The sequence below is a fragment of the Lepus europaeus genome, chromosome 10, assembly GCF_033115175.1.
Source record: "Lepus europaeus isolate LE1 chromosome 10, mLepTim1.pri, whole genome shotgun sequence".
NCBI lineage: Eukaryota > Metazoa > Chordata > Mammalia > Lagomorpha > Leporidae > Lepus > Lepus europaeus.
In genome coordinates, this window is record NC_084836.1 from 125,210,975 (window position 1) to 125,233,930 (window position 22,956).

The window sequence follows — 22,956 nt, forward strand, 5'->3', positions numbered from 1 at the left end:
CTGGCCCCTCGCGCCGGATTCACTCACCAGGTCGGGCCTGCAGCGGCTGCTGCCCGGACACCACCTTCTGTGACCAGGGACTGCGGGCCAGGCTGACCCACCTCCTGTCACAGGTATGATGAGAACTGTGATGGGGATGGCAGGGTGGGCGGGCACTCGGCCCCAGCCCCCCGCTCTCAGACACCACGCCCCCCAGGCCAGCCGTGTCTCCGTCCTGCTCAGGTACAGGGGTCACGGAGCCTGAGTGGGCAGCAGCACCCCTCTTCCATGGCAGGGGACCCCCCAACACAATCGCAGCTCCCAGGGCCCCGGTGAGCGTGCGGCCAGCAGGAGGCCGAGGTAGGCGCCTCTGGCCCAGAGCCACAACCAGGCTCCCGGGGGACTCCCGCCCCCTCGTCCCTGTCCATTAGGGCCAGCGGACGCCGCAGCCTGGAATCTAATTTCGCCACCTAATGAACTGCGGTGCTGGCCGCGTCCAGCCTCAGGAGTGAAGAAGGTGACGCTGAGGCCGCTCTGGGCAGGACCCCCACCCAGAGCAGCCACGGGAGAGCCCACTGGGTCTGGGAGGGAGCAGAGCCGCGCCATGTCCAGCCTGGGCCCGGGCCCCCTCCCCAGAACTGGGTCCAGCCTCAGTGGTCTCCAGCCCACGGCAGCTGTGGGGGCCACATACCTGGCGTGCCGAGTCCACCTCAGGCCCAACTTCGTGTCGCTGGCACCCACCAGAGCCCAAGGCTATGTCCCCACTGCAGGCTCGGCTCCTGGGACCTCCAGGACGGGTCTGGGCCGGCCAGAGCCCACCCTTCCCGCCTGCCACCAGGCCCCCACGCAGCCCCTCGAATGCCCAGGAGGAAAGGTGCTCTCAGCGCCCCCGGCCACGATGGGGCTGCACGTCACTCCGATCTCACCCCTTGGACCCCCACCCCGCAGAGTTCCCCAGCACTGAGGAGTGGGCGGCCCTTCCCCCAGGCTGAGATCCCCGGAGACAGGCAGCTGCATAAGCCAATCGACTCCCGCTTGGTGTCTGACGCCACAAGTGTCTCCCACAGGTGCAAAGCCCAGCAGGTGCGCTGGGAAGAGTGCTCCCAGTGCCGCGACCCCCATGACGGCAGCCCCTCCCGAGGCCCGCGGCCCCCACCTGGGGCCCTCCCGGACTCGCCTCTGCCACCGAGGACCCCTCCACAGCCGCCGTGGCACCCCCAGAGGCACAGGAAGGCGTCCACACCCTCATCTCAGTTCCAGAAGCAGAGAACCACGGCGGAGACCACAGCCAGTGTGATCCAGGCCCTGGTCAGGCGGCTCCTGACTCCAGCCACCTCCCCCTCCCGCCTGCCTCTCAGCCTGAGCCACCCTCCTTGCCCCAGCCAGCGTGTCACGGGGCCACGGCCCTCCCACCCCAGCAGGTGGGCACATGCACACTGCAGGAAGCCCAGTGCCGCGTCACTCCACCAGGGTAAAATGACAGACAGGGGGCCTGGGGGTGGGGGCGGGGCCTGAGGGTCGCAGCCCACGGGGAAGGGTGTTACAGAGGCTCAGCACCATGGCACATGAGAATGTAACGGCCATGGCGGGGGGTGAGGTGGACGACGCCTCGCTGTCCAGCGCCCGTGTGTGGCTTTGTGCCCTGGGTTGTCTAATGGGAGGGAGTGCAGGTAGGAACCGCCCAAGGCCAGCCCCACGGCCACCCTCTATGGTCAGAGGCGGGGCCTCTGGGGGTCCCCCCAGTTTGTCAGGATGAGCTTGGGCACCAAAGGGGGAGGGCCTTTCTGACCCTGAACTGGGGAGCCCCTTCCATCCAGGACCCACCTCCACCGCCCCAGGGCTCCCCTGCCACCCGGGTCCACCCCCGCCCGCCTCCTGCCCCCGTGGCTCATATCCCAGCATGCCCAGCTCCCAGCAGCCCCAGGAAGCACAAAGCCCGGTGCACATGGATGAGGGGTCGGCATGGACGGCCGCCCACCGGAGGTGCCCCATGCTCCCTGCTGCGCCCCAGCCCGCCCAGTGTCCAGGGCTCTCCTGACCCGGCCTGGGAAGACTCCAGGCTCACAAGCACAGCCAGGCCTGGCTTGCCGCCACTTAGGTCAGCGCCTCACTGGGCCCACAGCTCGCAGCCCTCCCCCTGCCAGCCGGCCGGACGCACAGGAGAGGCAGAGCGGGGACAGGGCCCCCTGGTCACCCCCTCACTCGCAGGCAGGACAGGGCCCAGGGTCAGCACAGTGAGCTGGCCAGCCTCCTGCGTGTGCACATGTGCACGGCAGCTGGGGGAGGGGAGAACACAGCCAGCGCCGGCGCCTGCACTCCCGGGAAGAACGAGGCTCTTTTCTGTGTGTCCAGCATGTCCTAATCCCTCTCCACGGCCATGTCCTATCTCTGCAGCCAGAAAAATCAGGAACCACAGCTGAGCATCTCCAGGCAGCATGGCAGGGCCGTGTGTGGAGCCGCCACGGCCCGCGGCTCCCCTGGAGCAGCACAGCCTGCCCCTGCCAGACCCTGCACCCTCCCTGCCACGGCCAGCCTCGGGGACCAGATCACCACGGATGGGGAGGAGGGAGGTCCCAGGTCCCTGCCCAAACCCGTCAGGGCCTCCCAAACACCAGCGTCTTCCCCCCGGTGGCCAGGGACACCCACACCTCCCGTTCTCTGGGGGCCTGGGCTGGTGCCAACCTCAGAACCGCAGGAGGGGCCCCTGGCCCACGGGAGGAGACAGCGAGCTCGTGTTCAGGACCACGGCCAGCACCCCGCCTTTGCCTCTCCATATCCCAATCCCATGTCCTGGGGACCCCCTCCCCGTGGGTCAAGAGTCCAGCCCCTGGGCCAGGCCTCCCTGCAGGTCCGGCAGACACCCGAGCAGCAAGAGCCCCAGCCCCCTCCTGCCCCGCCTGTCAGCACCCCAACTCTGCCCCAGAGACAGCCAGGGACCCTGAGCCCCACTCCTCTGCCCCTTGGTCTGAGACTCACAGCTTCCGGGAATGTGTCCCCCACTTCTGGGAATGTGTCCCCCAGACCTGCACACGCTCGCTGCAATGCTGGTGATGACAAAACCCCAGGGCACCTCAGGCCCCAGTCACCAAGGCCCAGAGCCACACGGGCCCAGGAACGGACAGCACCCATGGCCGGCCGGGGCCACACCAGACTGGAGGAAGCCAGGCAGGGGACGTGGAGTATTTTCCCTAAATGTTATACAGTCCAGAGTTTTCCATTGTGTGTGCACGACTGAACATGGGGTGTGTCTGCATGTGTGTGTGCATGTACACGTGTGAACGTGTGTGTGCTGTGTGCAGGTGCACTGTGAACGTGTGCTGTACGCGGCACAGGTGTGTGCGGGTGCACTGTGTGGTGCGCTTGTGGATTGCATGTGGATTTGATCTATTCCAGGAGGAGGGCTAAGGGCACCGCACCCCCTTGCTGCCGCCCCACTGACCGGCCTGTCCCCACGCCACAGCGCTGACCCTCCCCGGGGTTCAGCCTCTGTGCCCCCAGCAGCCCCTGAGCCCTGCACCGGCCCTCTGCACCCACTCTCAGGTGGAAACGCGCAGCCCTAACCCTCTGCACCCTGGCCTTCGCCCACTCGGGCTTGAAGAGCTCCAGCGCCTACAGAGGAGCAGCACCCTGCCACAGGCTGCTGACCCCCAGGCTAAGAGCTGTGGAGGGGGCAGAGCCAGACGGGACCGAGGCCGGTCCACCCCGCCTGCAGACCGGGAGGCGGCGAGCGGGGACACTCCCTGGGCAGGCCAGAGGTGAAGGGACACTGGGCGAGACTGACAACCACTCTTCCATGATTTGCAAAATTGTTCCCAGGGATCCAAACGTGAACAAATAAATGCAGACCTAACTGTGCTGCTGCCAGCACCCAGCAGAGGCTGCGAGGGCCAGTGCTGGCCGCCTGTGCAGTGGCCCACCCTCCCCCCAACTCCTCTGCCAGATGCTGCCAGGGCGGTCCTGGCTCTGCCCTCCGGCGTCCACCCCCATGGCCAACCCAGGCCCCGCTGGGGAAGTGGCCAGGAGGGCCGGCCGAAGAGTCCCCGCAGCCCGGGGCGCAGACCTGGGCCACACTCCTCAGCCCCTCCCCTCGCTTGGGGTCTGGACACTGAACAACAAAAGCACTTGACGCCTTGTGAGGACCGGTCACTTCCGGGTCACTTCCCCAAGCCCTCATCCCACACACAGCAGGGGTCGCCTCGCCCCTTCCCATGGGGACCCCTTTCCGAGACCAGCACCCCCCCAGTGATGCATGGCCCCACACAAAGCACAGCCTGGGCCAGCGGTGGACACCAGGAGGGCACAGGCTGGAGCCCCTGGGCACCTGCACAGAGAGAGGGAAGAGCCTGGCACTGACAGTGTGCCGGGAGTGGGGCAAAGGTGAGTCTTCTAGAACAGTCTCTGGGCCCATCGCAGGTCTGCACGTGCCTCTTCTTTCCACCTCAGAGCCCACCAAGCAGTGCCGGCCTTTGGGGGCAGGCTGGACAGGGGCCCCTGGTCTCGTCCCGGACGGCGCCCCTCCTGGGCACGGCCTGCAGCATGGCCACAAGACGACGCTCTGGGAGCAGTCAGCAAACTGCAGCCAGAAGCAGCGCCGGGGCAGCAGAGGACCTGCCTGACCGGGGGGCAGCGCCGGGCCGTGGCCGGGGACAGCAGAGGCCCTGCTTGACCGGGGGGCGCAGCGCCGGGCCGTGGCCAGGGGCAGCGCCAGACTGTGGCCAGAGACAGTGCCGGGCCGTGGCCGGGGGCAGCGCCAGACTGTGGCCAGAGACAGTGCCGGGCCGTGGCCGGGGACAGCGCCAGACTGTGGCCAGAGACAGTGCCAGGCCGTGGCCAGGGACAGCAGAGGACCTGCCTGACCGGGGGGCAGCGCCGGGCCGTGGCCAGGGGCAGCGCCAGACTGTGGCCAGAGACAGTGCCGGGCCGTGGCCGAGGACAGCGCCAGACTGTGGCCAGAGACAGTGCCAGGCCGTGGCCGGGGACAGCAGAGGACCTGCCTGACCGGGGGGGGCAGCGCCAGACTGTGGCCAGAGACAGTGCCGGGCCGTGGCCAGAGACAGTGCCGGGCCGTGGCCGGGGGCAGCGCCAGACTGTGGCCAGAGACAGTGCCAGGCCGTGGCCAGGGACAGCAGAGGCCCTGCCTGACCGGGGGGCAGCGCCGGGCCGTGGCCGGGGACAGCAGAGGCCCTGCCTGTTGCATCAGAACCGCGGCTGCTCCTCACAGAGACAGGACTGGCCGGGGCAGGGGGCTGAGGGACCTGTCCTAGGCAGGACCGGCCCGAGCCTCGTGGCCGTCCCCACTCTATCACTGTGCTAGCCTCACAGTGGCCAGGACCCCACCCATGATGCAGGAACATGGCATGTGCCACGCACAGGGGCTGGCAAGTCCATGACACCACAACCAGGAGGTGAGACACAGAAGAGGATCAGGACCCCGGAGCTGCTGGGCGCAGCAGGATGCCAGCCAGAGCCGTGGGGTCCAAACTGCCTGGACACCAGCCCCAGCAGGGGCCTCAATTCAGGTGACACACCTGCCGGGGGAGCAGAGGACACACCTCAGAGCTGCCTAGAATGTGCACCTGCGAGGTGCTCTGTGGGCGCCGTGCGCGGCAGCAGGCCCTATGCCATGGCCCCTCGCCAGGGCGGCTCAGGCTTCATCCCCTTCTCACAGGGCAGCGTGGCCAGCATAGGGCCCACCCCCACCCTCCTTGAACGGGGCACGTGGCTCTCACTGGACCCTTCAAAGCCGCAGCCTGGCCCTGCCCGCTCCAACCTCAGCGGACACTCAGAGGGTCCAGATCACAGCTGCCTCTCCCCAGGCCCACCGCCTGCACCTCAGCCAGGCCCTGCTGGCGGCACCGTCCGTAAAGTTTCCCAGAGTTCCCTGTGGCCTGGACTCAGCTCTGGACACAGCACCCTGCGGGCTGAGCCAGTGGCCCTGGTGGGCGTGCATGTCCCCAGTCAGGCCTGGGGGTCCCTTTATCCACAGAGCAAGTGGGGACTGTGCCGTCCACAGATCCCCGCACCACACGCAGCTCCGCTCCTGGGCCCAGGGCTCTGTCAGCACCACAGCCTGGCGCCCGGGCCTGGCTGTGGCCAGCAGCATCCACGTCAGGCCTCGAGGCCAGAGCAGCTGAGGTGGGGCGCCTCTGACCCCCGGGGACACTGACCTGAGCATCTCACTTGTACTGATTCCTAACACCCTGGGCGGACGACCTGTCCCTCGGCCGCCTGGGCCTCCTCTGGGGCCCGCAGAGCGCTCGGAGGCCGACTCTGCAGTGTCACTGGACACAGCGCCACAGCCACCGTGTCATTCCCAAGCAGCTCCAGGATGGGGCGGCCAGCCCCAGAACCCTGTCTCCCTGGAAACCCCTCTCTCCGTGGCGCCCTCACCTGCTGGGACGTTCCCACACGGCTCTCCCATGCCCTCCCCTGGGAGGACACTGCCTGCCCAGAGGACTGGGGGCAGCACTGGAAAGAAGGCTCGGACACGAGGTCCAAATACCAGACGCTGGTCCTTCGAGACGCAGCCAGGCCAAGGACGGGAGCGGCCGACATGTGGTGCCAAGGCCCTGCCCCCCAGGCAGCCATCCCGCCCCCAGATCAGTCTGGGAGGGGAGGCGAGGGTGGGGGGGCCCAGGGCGGCACAGGGCCACACGGACAAGCCCCGGACTCCCACCCTTGCTGCTACAAGGGGGACGGCACCTGGCCACACAGCCCCAGCCACAGGCCCAACTGGGGAGGAAGGGGCCCTGGTGACCCCAGGAGCCAAGTCCCCAGGATGCTGCCTTCCGACACCAGAGTTCCACCTGGACTCTTCCAAGTGCAGGCTCAGTCCCGCCACTGGACACGCCCGGACAGTGTGCAGGCAGGCGACCTGCACCCCCACCTCCTCCCCAGGCACAGGACACCCTGCTCGGCCAGCATCCCCTTCAGTAGAGCCAGGGCAAAGCTCCAGCGAGAGACCAGCACACAGCAGGAGCTGTGTGCTCAGCGTGGCGCCCCCTCTCGGCCCTGACTTGAGATGTTGAGGTCTTGCGAGAGCAGCTGCCAGGCTATGGCCCTGGGCACGTGGCCGGCTCTGGTCGTCGGCTCTGGTCCAGTACACGGTCAGCCCCAGCTGTGCGCAGTTGTATGCACCAGATTCAGACTCTAACAGGCCCTCCCCACGCAGCGCTCGTGGGAGGAGCCCCCAGGACACAGCCGCAGGCAGTCTGGGGGCCCCCTGGGGTGCACGCCCTCTTTGGGAGGGGCTCCTCCAAGCAGTTTCTGCCCAGGCAGCTGCTACCGCTACCCCTACCTCTGCCTCCAGGTCTGGCCAAGCCGCCCAGGCAGAGGGGGTGAGGCTGTGGCCTGCAGGGAGGGGCACCCACAGACAGAGCCCCTGCAGCCCTGGGCCCAGCTGACACCTCACGGTCTGGCCCAGTGACTTCTCAGAACCCAAGCTTTGGTGGCAAAGAGCAGAAGGGACAAGGACCGGGAGACCCCACTCTGTCCAAACCCAAGGCCTCCCTTCCACTGGGAGCCTGGCCCCCCAGCCCCAGGCCCACAGGAAGGGCTCAATCTTGCTTAATTAAGGAGCTGGTGCACAAGCTCGGACCAGGATGCCTAGGGCAGCCTCGCACTGGGCACCGGGGGCAGCTGGGGAGGAATGACAATGCCAACAGGTGCCTGGGTCCCCAGACCAGACTGTACCCACCTACAGACAGAGAGACCCAGGCCCAGACTCAGGGTCCAAGGCAGAGACCCCGTTGTGAGCACCCCACCCCCAGTTCAAGCCACCTGCTGGGCGCTGGGAGCCCAGGGGAGCCTACAGCAAAGGGTGGAGCTTCCTGGGAAGTGGGGTCTCGCCCCCCCAGTTCCCACACACTGCAGGGGCGGGAGCTGCTCCACAGCCTGGAGACGTGAAACCCAGCCTGGGACGCTGGACAGGAGGCAGGAACTCCACTTGGCCAGGGAGTGCTCCTGACCAACAGGCGAACCCCCCCAGCCATGGACACGGCCCAGAGCAGGCAAACCATGGGTGGCACTGGCCCAGGACGACCCTGGACAGCCAGGCCATGGGGGTGGGCCCTGTCCCCTTCAGGCCCCGGAAGTCACCTCAGGCCACGGCCGCTGGCCACAGTAGGGTCCATCGGGGTCCCTTGTGGGCCAGGCAGGGACGTGATGGTGGCCACAGATGGCCTCAGGGACAACAGGCCCCTCCCAGGACCCCGGTTCTCCCACCCTGCCTGGGGAGGGGGCCTTGGGCCTCTGCCTGGGGGAGTCTCAGGAGAAGCCCCTCCCTCGCTGCGCAGGAAGGGACCCCAGGTGGCCTGGCTCTGCCCTCTGAGCCTCTTCACCCGATCCCCAATCCTCCCTGGTCACACTGGCCGGGCACACGCGTGGGCGCTCGCCCCTCCCCCAGGCCCCCCGCCCGAGCCGCTTCCCTCGCTCCCATCCTAAAATGCCTCTGCCACACAAAATGGCCGGGTCTGCGCTCGCGTCCCCGTGCAGCCGGGACGGGGAGCAGACGCCCGGCCCTGGGGGCGGCCGCGCTCGCGCTCGCGCGGGGACCCCAGGAGGCGGCAGCAGCCCAGCACCGGGCCTGGGACTGCGGCGGCCTGGCGGGTCCCGGGCGGGCTGCGCCAGGAGGTGTCCGGCCGGGGAGGGGGCGCACAGGGAGGGCGCAGGCACCTAGGGGGCGGGCCCGTGTCGGGGCCGGGGGCGGGGTTGTGCCGGGGGCCCCCTGCTCCCCTACCCTCCGCGAAGACCCGAGCTGGAGGCCCAGAGGACGGCGGGGGAAGGTCACTCGGCCGGGGAGGCCCAGCCTCGGGGGCCCGAGAGCCCAGCCGCGGCCGCGCCGGCCTCCCCGCCCCCTCCCCGGCCGCCCTTTGTTCGGCGCCGCGGCCGCGGGGAGGGGAGTCTCGCGAGGAGGGGGCGGGGGCGCGCGCACCCCGACCGCGACGGCTGCGGGCTCCGCCACCGCCCGCCCGGCGGGCCCCGCACTCACACGTAGGCGTGGTAGATGAACGCCCAGCCGCGCGGCCGCTCCAGCACGTTGTACAGGAAATTCTGCAGCTTGCGGTACAGGGCGTTGCGCTTCGGGGGCTTCCCAGCGCCCGCGCCGCCCGCGCGCGGCTTGCTAAGGATGCTGCCTCGCTTGGGCGCCTCGGAGCCGGCGATGAGCAGCGCGCCGTCGCGGCTGGAGTCGGGCGCGCCGGGGTCCAGCCCCACGAAGCCCACCTTGAGCTTCTTGTCTCCGCCCGGGCCGGGGTAGACGCCGCCGTTGCGCGACTTCTGCACCATGGTGCCGGCGGCGCCCGGCGAGCGGGTCAGCGCGGGCGGCGCGCTGGGGGCGGCGCGCGCCCCAGCCCAGGCCCCCGGCCCCGGAGCCGCATGGCCGAGGCGGCGGCGGCGGCGGCGGCGGCGGCGGCGGCGGCGGCGGCTCCGCGCTCCTGCCGGCCCGGGCCGCGCGCGGGGACGCTGCGGCCACCTCGCTCGGCGCGCGCCTCGGCGCCCGGCCCGCGGCTCCGCCCGGCGTCTCGCCCCGCCCCCGTTAACCCCTGCGGCGCCGCGGCCGGGGAAGGAGGGCCGCCCGGCCGGCCAGGGCCCCGAGACCGGCTCCTCCGCGCCTCCGAGCAGTGGATGCACAGGCGCGGAAGTCCAACGTGGTCACCTCTGAGGGGGGCGGGGCCGGGCGAGGGGACTGGCCAGGATCGCTGTCCGTCCTTCCCCGCGGACAGTACCCCACCTAGGCCCCAGGGGTACAGGCCCTTGCCAAGTGCCGTCAAGGCTCAGGAGTGCGCCCTCATGCCCTTGGTGTTGGGGGGCCAGGGTCTTAGCGCCGCCACAGCCCCCGCGGTGTAGGGGAGCCCTGACCTGGAGAAGGGGTTCCAGGGGAAGGGGCAGGGCAGTCAGGTGAGGCCAGAACTGGCCTCGGATGTTTCGGGGGAGGAGGAGGGGCAGTCGGTCCGGAAGGCAGTGCCACCGCTCAGGGCAGAGGCGGCAGGTGGGAGCGGATGTCCTGAGGGAGAGTGGACAGAGGCAGGGTCCTGGGAGATGGCCCCTTGCCCTGTGGCAAGTCTCCCAGACCTGCACGGTGCCTGCCCTCTGCACACACCCCCCCCATCCTTCCTAATATACCTGGCCACAGGTGGCAGGTGCTGCGCCCGCCCACACTCCGCCCCTTCCCAGCCTCCCCTGCAGTACAGGCCCCACAAGGCCTCTAACAGCTGCCCCACCCTGCAAGGTGACATGATGGTGACACGCCAGACCTGGGAGCCAGAGGCTAGGAGGGCCCATGCTGGCACTGGGCTAGCTGGTCAGCTACCCAGACGCCGGTTCTTCACATGCACACACGCGTGGCACACGGGACCACCCTGGGGCACACCCTGGTCCTCCCCACCTGCACTGCCAGCGCCGGGGGGCCTGCCCGGCTCCCAGCCTCCTATGCCAGACCCAGATAAGGGACGAGGCGCCAACCCAGTCCGTTCCGGGGGAGGGGCGGACCTCAATGTGCCCTCACCCCCTGCACCAGGCCCCGGCTCTGCTCATCTAACCAGGGGTGACCCTCGTTCAGCCTCGTGCTTGCTCCACAGAAAACCCCAAAATGCAGCCCCTCCTCAAACGCTGCGCCATTTCACCCTGCTGAGGGTGGGGTCAGCTCACGGAGGACGAAGGAGGAGCTGGGCAGGTGCACGAGCTCTGAGCTGGACCTACGTGGGGGGAGACACCCGGCTCACTTCCTGTCTCACAGAGAAGGGGACACAGCCCTGAAGTCTTGGGGAGCCCTCAGCTGCAGCCACAAACCCCTCGCTCCAGCAGGAGCTCCGGAGCCGGCCAGGCTTCGCTCCACAGCCCTCCCTGCTCCAAGTACGGCACGGCAGCCGTGTCCCCCTCGGCTCTGGAAACGGGTCTTGCACGGCTCTGAAAATCTTTGCTTCCCCTGCTCCGTGTCCTTTCGGCAAGCTAGCTCATGCATCATTTATGTTTGAAACTGGCGTCGCACACGCCGGTGAAGCCGTCTGAGGACCCGCGTGTCCCCACCCAGCCCTGCGTCCCAGGGGAAGGCGGCACCAGTTAGGGTGCGCTCCACGCAGGAGCAGGAACTCCACGTTTCCACAGCAGACAGGAAGAGACCGCAGGCTCAAGCCATCTTTGCCAAGACTGCGTCGACAGGATTCCAAAGAGCAAGAGTGGAAAAATTCCAGCTCCCGCGGGGAGATGCGGGCGGCATGGCCAGGCCGGGCGCTGTCCCTTCAGCACCTCTGGCCCTGGCTCTCAGCAGGAACCTCCTGGCATAGGCAGCCCAGGGCATGGGCCCCTGCACCGTGTGGGCTGCTGCCATACAAGGGCCAGCTCCGAGTTCCCACACGTCCCCCCGCCACGGGGGACGCTGACCTGCTTCCGCGCCCGGCTCCCTAGAACCTGTGTCTGCTTCCCAGGCTCCTGGAGTCCAGCAATGATGGGGCCCCTGGCCGGCGGAGGCTGTGGCTGCTGGGGGTAGCGGGTCAAGTCAGGCACATCTGGGTTTTTGCCTGTGGGGAACCCACACAGGGCAGACCCTCCCCATAACGGTGCGGGTCCAGAGGTGGGCTTAGCACCCTGCCTCTCCCAGAAACAGCCACACTGCTGGGTCAGCCTCTGGTCTCACAGACACAGAGCTCGTGGGAGGGGACAGGGCAAGGCAATGGCCTCCACGGGGCCCCCCTGCAGGCGAGGAAGGCAGGGGGGCGGTGGCGAGGGGCGCAGTGGGGAGCAGCCTGACCCCAGCTTTGTGGAGCCCCTGCTAGCACCCAGGTCACGTGCGCGGCACTTGTGTCCAGGAGCAGCAGCCACTGGCACAGGTGGACACGGGGAGGCAGCGCGTCCTGGACCACCGGGGCCGGCTCCTCCCAGCAGAGGAGCAGGGAGCACCTTCCGGAAGACTGATGGCCCCGCCGGAGCCCAGCCGGGAGAGCAGACTCGGTTGGGGGAGGTGAGAAGAGACAGGTTCCCAGTCCCCACACTGGAGATGGGGCCCCGCCCCCAGGGGACGGAGGAAGGGAGGGGAGACTTCAGAGACACAGCATCGATTTCCTTAAACATCTTACTCTAACGTCTATTGACTGCAGTCAATAAAAATTTAATTTGCTGTTTTTTAAAAGGTCCAGAGCTCTCAGCGAGCTTCCCAACCCCGGGTAAACCAGCCAATTGCCCTGCAGACCAGGCTGGTGTGCTCGCCGTGCAGCCGGGCTGCAGGCTGGGGATGCACGGGCTGGTGAGGTCCAGGAAGCTCAGGGGCAGCAGCTGCCAGCGCCCTCCCTGCCCAGTGCTGTGCCACCGGGGCCCCACGTGTCGGCATTCCTGGCCCACGATTTCACAGGTGACACCCACACACCCCTGCAGACACCTCTGGACAGTGCAGGAGCTTTGACAATCGTCCCCATTCTGTAGCAAAGAGCCCTAGATGACCAGGCCCTGCCGTGGATCTACCCCAGCCATGCTGCCCTGGCCAAGCCTGTCCTCAATTCAGCCTACATGCTGGGGATGTGGCCCTGCCAATAGTTCTCGGAGCAGCCGGACCTCACCCTGGCCACCTCCACGTCCCCTGCACGGCGAGCACTGGGGCTGCTCTCTGGGGGCTCTGCCTCCGTCCCCCCCCAATCTGAGGGGCCAGTGCAGACTCGCTGCCCTGCTCACCAAGTGACTGAAGGGCCGCTTGGACCTACACTTGGGTGTAGCTCAGAGCCTCCAGCCAGATGGCCCTCCAGGACTGGCCTGGGCCTGCCAGGGTGGACGCGAGGGACATGGGCAGTGCGAGCTGGCAGAGCCGTCTGCCGCCTGCCCTGCCGGGCCCGTCAGCATCAGAACCCTGGCTGCCCGCCCGCTGCCAGCCTGGGCCTTCTTCAGTGACTTGCCGGGCCAGATGTCCAGCAGGCTCTGGACAGAGCTGTCCAGCCTAGGGCTGACCCCAGGGGCTGTCAGGGTTCTCACCCCACCACCCTGTCACCAGAACAAGGCCACCAAATGCTCGCTGCCAGTGGTTCAGGAAGGCAGCAGGGCCCAGGACCCCTCCCCTCCCACAGCGTCCCCCACGCCCAACCTCCTGACACCCACGGGCACCTCTGAGCCCAGGACCTCCCACAACGTTCCCCAGGCCCACCTCCTGACACCCAGGGGCACCTCTGAGCCTGGTACCTGCAGTAGGGCCCAGGACCCCTCCCCTCCCACAGCGTCCCCCACACCCAACCTCCTGACACCCACGGGCACCTCTGAGCCCAGGACCTCCCACAACGTTCCCCAGGCCCACCTCCTGACACCCAAGGGCACCTCTGAGCCTGGCACCTGCAGTAGGGCCCAGGACCCCTCCCCTCCCACAGTGTCCCCCAGGCCCACCTCCTGACACCCACGGGCACCTCTGAGCCTGGCACCTGGACACCCAGCTGCCCCAAAACCTGCTGGGCTCGGAATGATGTGTCCCTCCCCCACATGCTGAAACCCAAACCCAAGTGCAGGGGTTGGGAGGTGGGGTTTTGTGGGAGGAGCCCTAGGTGCAGAGCTGCCCTTGGGATTAGCACTCTGGGCAGCAGGGGGCGGGAACGAAGCCAGCTGCAGGCTGGAACTGGCAGCCCCATCTTGAGTCTGGCCTTCCAAACCACGGGTCCCGCCCCCCCGCACCACGGGCCCCGCCCCCTAGAGCTCAGCGTGCCCCTCCCCCTGCACCACGTGCCCCTCCCTCCTGCACCACATGCCCCTCCCCACTAGAGCTCAGTGTGCCCCTCCCCCTGCACCACGTGCCCCCGCTCCCTAGAGCTCAGCGTGCCCCTCCCCCCTGCACCACGGGCACCACCCCCCACCACTATCTGCTCTTGGACAGAGCCAGCTGCCCCAGCAATGCCCACATCCCAGACTCAGTCCTGGCTCCAGCCAAAGCACAGGCAGAGTCATTTGTGTACATACCCACGTACAAATGCACATGCAGACCCTACACAGATACACGTGCACAAATATGCACATACGTGCGTCCATGCATGCATGGTCTACGCACACACATGCACGTGGGTGCACCGGCACTGCCCACCCACACCCCAGCCAGCCGTGCACAGCTCGAGGCCCAGGGCCTGCACTAACACTGCGTGCCCACAGCGCGCTGATTCCCCCAGACCCAGAAGGCAGTCGCACCCCAGGGGGGCCTGACCTGCACAGGGCCCACGTGCAGAAGCCGCTGTGCACAGCCAGGCTGGTCACTGCCGGGACACCCAACCTCCTGGCCACCCTGGGAGCCCGGAGAGGGGGAAGCTCCTGCCCACCTGGGTCACGCAAGGGCACCGGGAGCCCCAGGGACGTGGGGGTGGCGGACGGCGCAGATTCGGCCAGCACAGCAGGGCCTCTCAGGGCCTCATCAATTTTTCAGAGGCGTCCAAAGTACAGAGTGAAGCTGCCGTCGGGAGTCCTGGCAGATCCTGCTTTAATTATTCACCAGCCCCGTGCAGGGCGCAGTGTCCCTTGGCCCCGACCCCCACGCTTGACCGCAGGGCCCAGCAGCGGCCAGGCAGGCCCCCTTTTCTGGCCCGGGTGCCCCAGCAGGCATGGGCAGCACCCGTGTCCTGAGGCCCCCAGTTCCTCCACCCAGCCCCAGGGTGCTGTTGGTACTGAGTGCCCCAAGCCCAGCCACCGACACATCCAAGTGACCCACAGGGCTCCTTGTGGTGATGTCCAGTGGCAGTCCTGGGTCTGCTGGACTGGAGCCCCTTCCCCAGGTCCTCTCCCCCACCTGCCTGCAAGGGCAAGGGCCACCCCCCACTGCCCCCCAGCTCCCTCCTGCCCCAAGTCTCAGCATCCATTTCAGCCCCTGGTGGACAGCATCAAAGCCTTGGAAGGGCCCTGGTTGCTGCCCACTCACTGCCCAGTCCCTGCCCTGTCACTGCCCAGTCACTACCCACTCACTACCCGGTCACTACCCACTCACTACCCGGTCACTACCCACTCACTGCCTGGTCACTGCCCACTCACTACCTGGTCACTGCCCACTCACTGCCCAGTCCCTACCCTGTCACTGCCCCATCACTTCCCACTCACTACTCACTACGTGGTCACTGCCCACTCACTGCCCACTCACTACCTGGTCACTGACCACTCACTGACCACTCACTACCTGGTCACTACCCGGTCACTGCCCACTCATTGCCCACTCACTGCCCACTCACTGCCCGGTCACTGCCAGCACTACAGGTTCCCTCCTTCAGCCCTGGTGATGAGGCCTGGGGCAGGTGCCCTCTGACCCCGTGCAGGACTCAAACCCACACCTTGTCCACCCACCGCCCCCGAGCTGCGATCCCAAGGCGTGGTCCAGCCACTCGGGTCACCGGCGCCCTGCAGAGGCCTCGCAGGCAGCACGGTCCGCACCGCACCAGGTCCCCAGAGACGCAGACGGCCGATGCTGCTCCCTGGATCTGTCACTCCTTCCCCCACGGTCCCCTCACGGCTCCAACCAAAGGCACGAGACCCCCCAAGCACCCCCAGCCCCTCCCCTCCCAGCACGGGCGCCCCAGGAACTCCCCAGAGCTGGCCGTGGGTGGACCGAGTGGCACCCCCGCCTGGTAGACCCTAAGGGGTCGCCGCGTGTGCTGCCCCCAGACGGTGGCCGCTGGCCACTCAGCCCACATCTCCGCCTCCCAAGACCCCCTCCTGACCCAGGCACAGGGACGCAGCAAGGCCCCCTCCACTCAGAGACCCTCCCCAGAGTCGCCCACTACAGCAGTGACCCCTGCTGGCGAGCCTGGGTCCTGGCAACCCAGGGGTCCCTGCGGCTGTCCACTGCACCCCCCACCCCAGCAGCGTGGGTGACCAGGGGCCAGAGGGGCCAGCATTTGCAGCCAGGTCCGAGGCAGGGGAAGGGCAGGGCGACCGTCACTCTCCTCTCTCAAGCTGGCAAGAGTTCTTGAGCTCAGCCCTAACCAACCAGGGTGACCCCAGGGGGCAGCTGGGCTGCGAGGTCCCACAGGTGCCTTCTGTCGGCTGGGGGCCCAGGGAGGGGCGGGGGACCAGGGCTCAGCAGGAGCGCCTGGTGCCCAGGTGGACTTCAGATAAAGGAGAATGTTTCCTGAGAACCGTCCCGAATGCTCTACACTGAAAACCGCGGTGTCTCTGCGGCCCAGGGCTGACCAGTCTGTGCTCATCTGCCGATCCTGCTGCCCTCCCAGGGGGCCGTGGGCCACCACCGTCCCCCACCCCGGGGGCAATGGAGCCCCCAGACCACACTGCTCCTCCACCCCAGTTTCCAGGGGTCCACCACCACATGGGGGCGGGCAAGGACACAGAAGCCCCCAAGGATGTCCAGGACTGTGACCCCACCCACCCCAGAACTGCCTGTCACTCAGGATGCACCACCCCTGGGGCGGGGGCACCCCTGGACTGTGGCTGTGGCAAGAAAGGGGGTGCAAACGCCATCGGGGTGAGGGTCGTGCGGATCCCTGGAGCAGAGGGAGAGCTGGCCCGCAGTGTGCAGACGGGAGGGGAGGGGTGACGCGGTGACGCGGACCCCAGCGGCTGACCCCCGGACGCGGAGGGAGCCACACCGCCGTCCTCACGCGAGCACCTGCCGCTGACCAAGGTCCTGGCGAGCCTGGCCTCCCAAGAACCTGGGCCACAGCCTCGGGGGCGGGAGCCCCCAGGCGGCGCAGGGGGCTTCCAGACCAGGGCACCTGCGGCGGGGGCCTCAGGCCGACCCCCAGCCCTGAGCCCCTACACTGCGGGCCGAGGCGTTGGCTCTGCGTCCTGGGCTCCCCGGGGAGGCCCCCCAGCCCCTCACGGCCTCCGCGGGAGGACACTGTACTGACACCTGCCCGCTCGCCCCGCGCGGTGGGCCGGGGCCCCGGCGCCCTCCCCCCAGCAGCAGGCGCACACGGCTCGGGGGCTCGGTTTATTGGAAACACGGGCACGGGGCGGGGGCGCGGGCGCGAAGCCGGGGCGGCGGCGCTTTCCGCTTGAAGAACTTCCACTGGACCTTGATGGCGAGCATCCAGTCGCTGACCGACAGCCGCCGACAAGCGGAGGTGCAGACGTGCGCCTGGCGGGGGCGCGCGGCGCCGGGGCCGCGCCGGGGCGGGGCCGGGGGCGGGGCCGGGGGGCGGGGCGGGGCGCGCGGCCGGGGCGGGGCCGGGGGGCGGGGGCGCGGCCGCGGCGGGGGCGGGGGCGGGGGCGCGGCGCCGCCGGCGGGGGCCGCGCCGCGGGCGCCCGCGCTTCACTTGCCCGCCTTCTGCGCCTTCTGCGCGGACTTGGTGACCTTGCCGGCGCCGCCGCTCTTCTTCTCCACGTTCTTGATGACGCCCACGGCCACCGTCTGCCGCATGTCGCGGACGGCGAAACGGCCTGAGGAGGACGCTCGTCACGGGCCAGCGGCGGGGAGGCAGCGCGCAAGCGCACTGGGCGCCCGGCCCCGCCCCCGCTGCCCCGCCTCGCCCTCGGGCCCCGCCCCTCCTGCAGACCCCGCCCGCCGGCCCCTCCCCGCCTTCGGGCCCCGCCCCTCCTGCAGACCCCGCCCGCCGGCCCCGCCCCGCCCCAGCGAGCACGTGCGCCGCGCCCCAGGCCACGGGCTGGACACGCCTGGCCGCACGCGTGGCGCAGGGCTCGCCCGGTGGGCGGTTCCGACCGGAGCCCAGCGGCGCTCACCGAGGGGCGGGTACTGGGAGAAGCTCTCCACACACATGGGCTTCCCGGGCACCATCTCCACGATGGCCGCGTCCCCGGACTTGAGGGACTTGGGGTTGTCCTCCAGCTTCTTGCCCGAGCGCCGGTCGATCTTCTCCTTGAGCTCGGCGAACTTGCAGGCGATGTGGGCCGTGTGGCAGTCGATGACCGGCGAGTAGCCGGCGCTGATCTGGCCGGGGTGGTTCAATATGATGACCTGCGGGCGGAGCGGCCGGCGGCGGTCAGGCTGCAGCCCGAGTGCCCGCCGCGGAGGAAGCTCGGGTTGCGGGGGACCCACGCAGGGCCCTCCTCGGGGGTTAGCAAAGCGCGGGGGACCGTGGGGGGCCGGCCGCCCCTGCCCCGGGCCCGGCAGAACCGGGGCAGACACTAGGCCCGGCCTCGGTCCCGCGCTCCATGGGGAGCTGCGAGTGGATGAACGCCCACCCCACCCGCCCCGGCCGCCGACCTGGGAGGTGAACTGCGCGGCCTCCTGCGGCGGGTCGGACTTGCTGTCCCCGCACACGTTGCCCCGCCGGATGTCCTTCACGGACACGTTCTTGACGTTGAAGCCCACGTTGTCCCCGGGCAGCGCCTCGCTCAGCGCCTCGTGGTGCATCTCCACCGACTTCACCTCCGTGGTGATGTTCACGGGGGCGAAGGTCACCACCATGCCGGGCCGCAGGATGCCAGTCTCCACACGGCCCACGGGCACCGTGCCAATGCCTGCGCCGGGAAGAGGGGGCTCAAGGGAGCCGCCGTGCGCGGGAGGGGCTGTCGCCCTGCAGGGACCGCTCCCCTCTCGGAGGACCCCTGCCTGGGGCTCTGCTGACCCCCCCCTCTCCCACAGAGCAGCTGTGTGCTTGCTGGGCAGGTGCTGGGGCCTCCCAGGGCGGCTGGAGGTGAGACCCCCCCACACCCGCACACAGAGCCGCCTGTGTGCCTGGCACAGCCTCCAGCTGGGAGTTGGGGGCGGGGCTTGGCCAGGCTCGCTCACCGCCAATCTTGTACACGTCCTGCAGGGGCAGGCGCAGTGGCTTGTCCGTGGGGCGCGTGGGGGGCAGGATGGTGTCCAGCGCCTCGAGCAGGGACACGCCGCTGGCATTCCCCTCCTTCCGCTCCACTTTCCAGCCCTTGAACCACGGCATCTGGCCAGGAGGCACGCGGACAGAAGGAAGCGTGAGAGAGCCCCTGCAGCCGCCCCGGGGAGCGGTGACCGTGGGCCCTGCCCCCCCACCTCCAGGAATCAGGGTGGCCGGGGGAGGGGCTGGCAGATGCAAAGCCCTCCCCTCCACCCCCAGCCCAGCCAGCTCCTCCCACCTCCAGTCCTGGCCATCAGGTCCTGGGCAAGACAAATGACCAGAGTGGGAGGGGCAGAGTCAGGCCGGCAATGAACCCATCCAGCCGCAGCCACGCCCACAGCCTCCCAGCCGCTGCCCTCTGCCTCCCGTGGCACTGTCCACCCCACTCCCCACTGTCCTTTGCCTCCACAGCCGAATCAGACCCCAGGGCCAGCAGAAAGCTCTGCGCAGGTGAGTGGGGGCGGCCCTGAGGGCTGCGGCCTCCAGAGAGGGGGTGGGGTCTGCCCCACTCTGTCCCCAGCCCTGGGGCTCTGGGCTCCACGCTGCTCCCAGGGGCCCCGGCTGCACACTCTCCGCCTGCAGTGGGCAGCGGCAGGCCGTCCAGCTGAGCCTGCGGTCCCCTGGGGCTTGATCGAGCCTAGGAGCAGGTCTCGGCTCCAAAGCCATCGCCTCGGGCCAAGTCAGAGCCCAGCTGACCGGCGGAGAGGCAGTCCTGAGCCCTGCTGGCCTGCTGCTTCCCAGACCCAACCCTACTCTAACCCTCTGCCCCTACCAGAGTCCAGGAACAGGACACTGGCCTGGGGGAGACCATGAGAACCCCCACAGGGCACCTGGAGGCCAAGCAGGTGAGCCTGAGCCCAGCGGCCACGGCCTCCTGGCCAGAGAAGGGGCCCCAGCTATCGTGGGACCCCCGAGGAGGACGGACCCCGCCAGCACCCGGCGGCACTCACGTTGGGGGAGGGCTCCAGCATGTTGTCCCCGTGCCAGCCCGAGATGGGCACGAAGGGCACGGTGGCCGGGTTGTAGCCGATCTTCTTGATGTAGGCGCTGACCTCCTTGACGATCTCGTCGTAGCGCTTCTCACTGTAGGCCGGCTCCGTGGAGTCCATCTTGTTGACACCCACGATGAGCTGCTTCACGCCCAGCGTGTAGGCCAACAGCGCGTGCTCCCGCGTCTGCCCATTCTTGGAGATGCCGGCCTCAAACTCGCCCACGCCCGCGGCCACGATGAGCACCGCGCAGTCCGCCTGGGGCAGGCCCAGCACTGTGAGCCCCAGCCCGCGGGAGCAGAGCTGGGGTGGGCAATCGCTGGCCCCAAGCCCTGGGGCCCCGCCCCACCATCAGCGCCTGTGGCCCTGTCCCTCGCTGCAGGGGCCGAGTGTGTGGCCTCCTGGGTGCTGCCCGGCTCTCTGCCTGCCCGGGCCCACTGCCGTGTCACCCACACCTTGCTGTTCCTGTCCCGGCCTCCACAGCTGCTGGGGGGTCATCCCGGGTCCCCACCTGTTCCCCCGCAGCTGGCTGGGGCCAAGAGGGGGAGCAGGGGAGGAGCCCCCTCCACACCCCCGCCCCACCCACCTGGGATGTGCCCGTGATCATGTTCTTGATGAAGTCGCGGTGGCCGGGCGCGTCGATGATGGTGATGTAGTACTTGGTGGTCTCGAACTTCCAGAGGGAGATGTCGATGGTGATGCCTCGCTCCCGCTCGGCCTTCAGCTTGTCCAGCACCCAGGCGTACTTGAAGGAGCCTTTCCCCATCTGCAGGCAGGACCCAGGGCCCGGAGGTCACACCCAGCCCAGGGTGGAGCCTGGGCCGGGGAAACAGGGGTCCCCTCAGTCCTCCCTGCAGCAGTTCACATGTCCACCAGCAGGTGGCGTGAGGGCCCGGGAGCCGACCCCCAAGGAGGCCGTCAGGATTAATCCACTCCCAGGGTGGGGGCCCCTCATCTGAGGTCGGTGACACCCCCAGACCCTGGGTCACCCAGAGGCACCGCACTGGGTGTCGGCTGCCAAATCAGTAGCCCCTCTGTCATTTAAAAACAGAAAAAAATCTTGGGAAATTTCCAGCTCTTTCCACGGCCTGTGAGGCTCCGCCTCCTCTTCTCGCCTCCCAGGGGAGCTGGGCCGGGTGCAGCTGGCAAGCACCTGGGAGACCCCCACAGCCTAGGCCAGGGCTGCAGCTTGAGGTGCAGGTGCTGTCCAGCCGGGCCGGGCTCTGGCAGGAGGGCTGCCCACCCAGGGCTGAGCCGGCACCGGGAAACGTGCGGGCAGGGAGGCTGCGGCTCAGAGCACCCCTCCCCCCCCAGGGGCCCAGCCCAGGCTCTGCCGCACACAGTGTCTCCCAGAGCCGGGGGTGGGGACCGGGGCCACGGCCCACCCGCAGGTCTCAGCCAGGAAAGAGGCAAGGTCAGCTGAGGGCCGTCCTCCTGGACACGCGGCCCTAACAGGTCAGTAGGAGAGCGCGGAGCGCTCGGCCGCCTGCCCGTCATCCCGCTATTAATAGCAGCTGTGCCTGGCCAGGCCCCGGGACAAGTGAGGGCAGTGCCACCTCCAGCCCCAGCCTCTGCCCTGGGGGCAAGGAGAGGGCTCCGGAACCCTCTGTGGACCCCTGCAGGGCAGGCCCGCCCCTCCCCAACAGGGACCTGGCAGCTGAGGCCGCCCTGGCCCCTCCCTGGGTCCTCAGGGGGCGCTGCTGGGGCCCGGGCTCACCTCGGCCGCCTCCTTTTCAAACTTCTCGATGGTCCTCTTGTCGATGCCCCCGCACTTGTAGATGAGGTGGCCGGTGGTGGTGGACTTGCCCGAGTCCACATGGCCGATGACCACGATGTTGATGTGCGTCTTCTCCTTGCCCATTCTGCCGGGGGCTCTGCCAGGGAGGGGGTGGCTCAGGGAAGAGCCCCCAGCCCCCACCTGGGCCTGCCCCAGCTGAGCCCCCGCCCCCGCCCCCGTCTGCCGCAGCCCCCGCCCCTGCTCCTTGCAAAGCCCCCACCTGGAAGACAAGGGGCACCGCGCCTGGGAGCCCAGGACCAGTGCAGCCCGGTGATGAGTCACCCTGCCGGCCCCCCAGCCGCCGCAGGGCCAGGGACAAGCGCCCCGCCCCCACCTGCTGGAGAGGCGGTCAGTGCGCCATCTTCCGTCGTCCCTGCCCGGGGGCTGGCACAGGGGACGCAGGCCCCATGTGGTGCCTGGCTAGGGACTCCTCCAGACATCAGACAGCCCCCAGGGGACAGACAGCAGGGCCGGAGGGGGTCCCTGCTCCAGCTGGGGTGGGGGGAGGCTCCCGCCAGCCAGCTCAGCGGCCGGGCACCCTGGGCTCTCCCCTTCCCTCTGGTCCAGAATCTGGGGTTCAGCGCCTGCCCATCCTGGAGGTCAAGGAGAATCCCCCCACACCACTGCTGACCCCAGAGGCCAGGAGGCTGGGGGAGGGGAAGACAGAGGCTGCGGCACCCTGGGGGTGGGAACACCGGCCAGGGCCCTGGAAAAGCTCCCTTCTTGTCCTCCCCAGACTGCCCCGCACCGGCACAGGCCAGACCGCCCCCACCCCCGACAGCTCGCTGCGACCCTCCCCAAACCCGCAGGGCCCTGGCGGCCCAAGGTCACGGCGGCTGGGCGGCATAGCCCCCCGGAGCCGCCGCCTTGCACACCAGAGCGCTTCGGTCCCCTCCCCACCGGCCGCCCGCAGGGACCGACCCGGGCACGGGGGTCGGCCACAGACCCAGCCCCAGCCCCAGCCGAGCGGCGGGGCGTCGCCAGGCGCACGGAGCGGCTCCGCTCTGCGCCCCGGGCCGGTCCCCGGGGAGGGGTCCCTCGGCGAAAAGCCGGGCCTGGGGCGGGCCCCGGAGGCCGAACGTCCTTACCCGGAGCCGAGGTCTCAGCCAGAGGGACTGGCGGCGCCGGCGCCGGCGGTTTTATGTCTCCGGGAGGGGTCCACCTATTGACGGTGCGGGCGCAATGCACCGCGCCCTGCAGTACGGCAATGCGGCGCGCGCGGGCGGGCGCAGCCGGGGCGAGCCCAGGGGCGCGCGGGAGCGGGCGCGCGGGAGGTGGGGGGAGGCGGGGGGAGGGAGCGAGCACCAGCGATGGAGGGAGAGCGCGGGATGCGGCGAGGCGGCGGGGGATGGGTACCGGGACATAGACAGAGACCCTGGCTGACACCGCGGCGGGGCGGGGGAGGGTGGGGGGGGGGGGCCGCGGCCTCTGGGCAGATGGAGGCCCGGATGGGCGGGCACAGCAGAGCAGGAGCCTGCAGGTG

The 22,956-nt window shown here is 69.2% G+C and overlaps 2 protein-coding genes across 6 annotated transcripts in view; both read right to left on the reverse strand.

Annotated features, from left to right (window-relative positions):
• The window catches only part of KCNQ2 (potassium voltage-gated channel subfamily Q member 2), a 36,374-nt gene extending 27,110 nt beyond the window's left edge, over positions 1–9,264 (reverse strand). For all 5 annotated transcript variants that reach the window (XM_062202429.1, XM_062202432.1, XM_062202430.1 and 2 more), the window contains exon 1: positions 8,969–9,264. In XM_062202429.1, the coding sequence (XP_062058413.1) occupies positions 8,969–9,264 (296 nt within the window). The remainder of the gene's footprint in view (positions 1–8,968) is intronic.
• Positions 9,265–17,153: 7,889 nt separating this feature from the next.
• On the reverse strand, positions 17,154–22,653 carry EEF1A2 (eukaryotic translation elongation factor 1 alpha 2). The gene is made up of 8 exons (XM_062202433.1): positions 22,562–22,653; positions 21,414–21,570; positions 20,283–20,462; positions 19,658–19,954; positions 18,623–18,773; positions 18,095–18,351; positions 17,611–17,845; positions 17,154–17,310 (listed from the first exon to the last, which is right to left on the reverse strand). Exons 2-8 carry the CDS (start codon positions 21,555–21,557, stop codon positions 17,183–17,185), a joined length of 1,392 nt encoding a protein of 463 aa, XP_062058417.1. The 5' UTR covers positions 21,558–21,570; positions 22,562–22,653; the 3' UTR covers positions 17,154–17,182.
• Between the last annotated feature and the right edge of the window lie 303 nt (positions 22,654–22,956).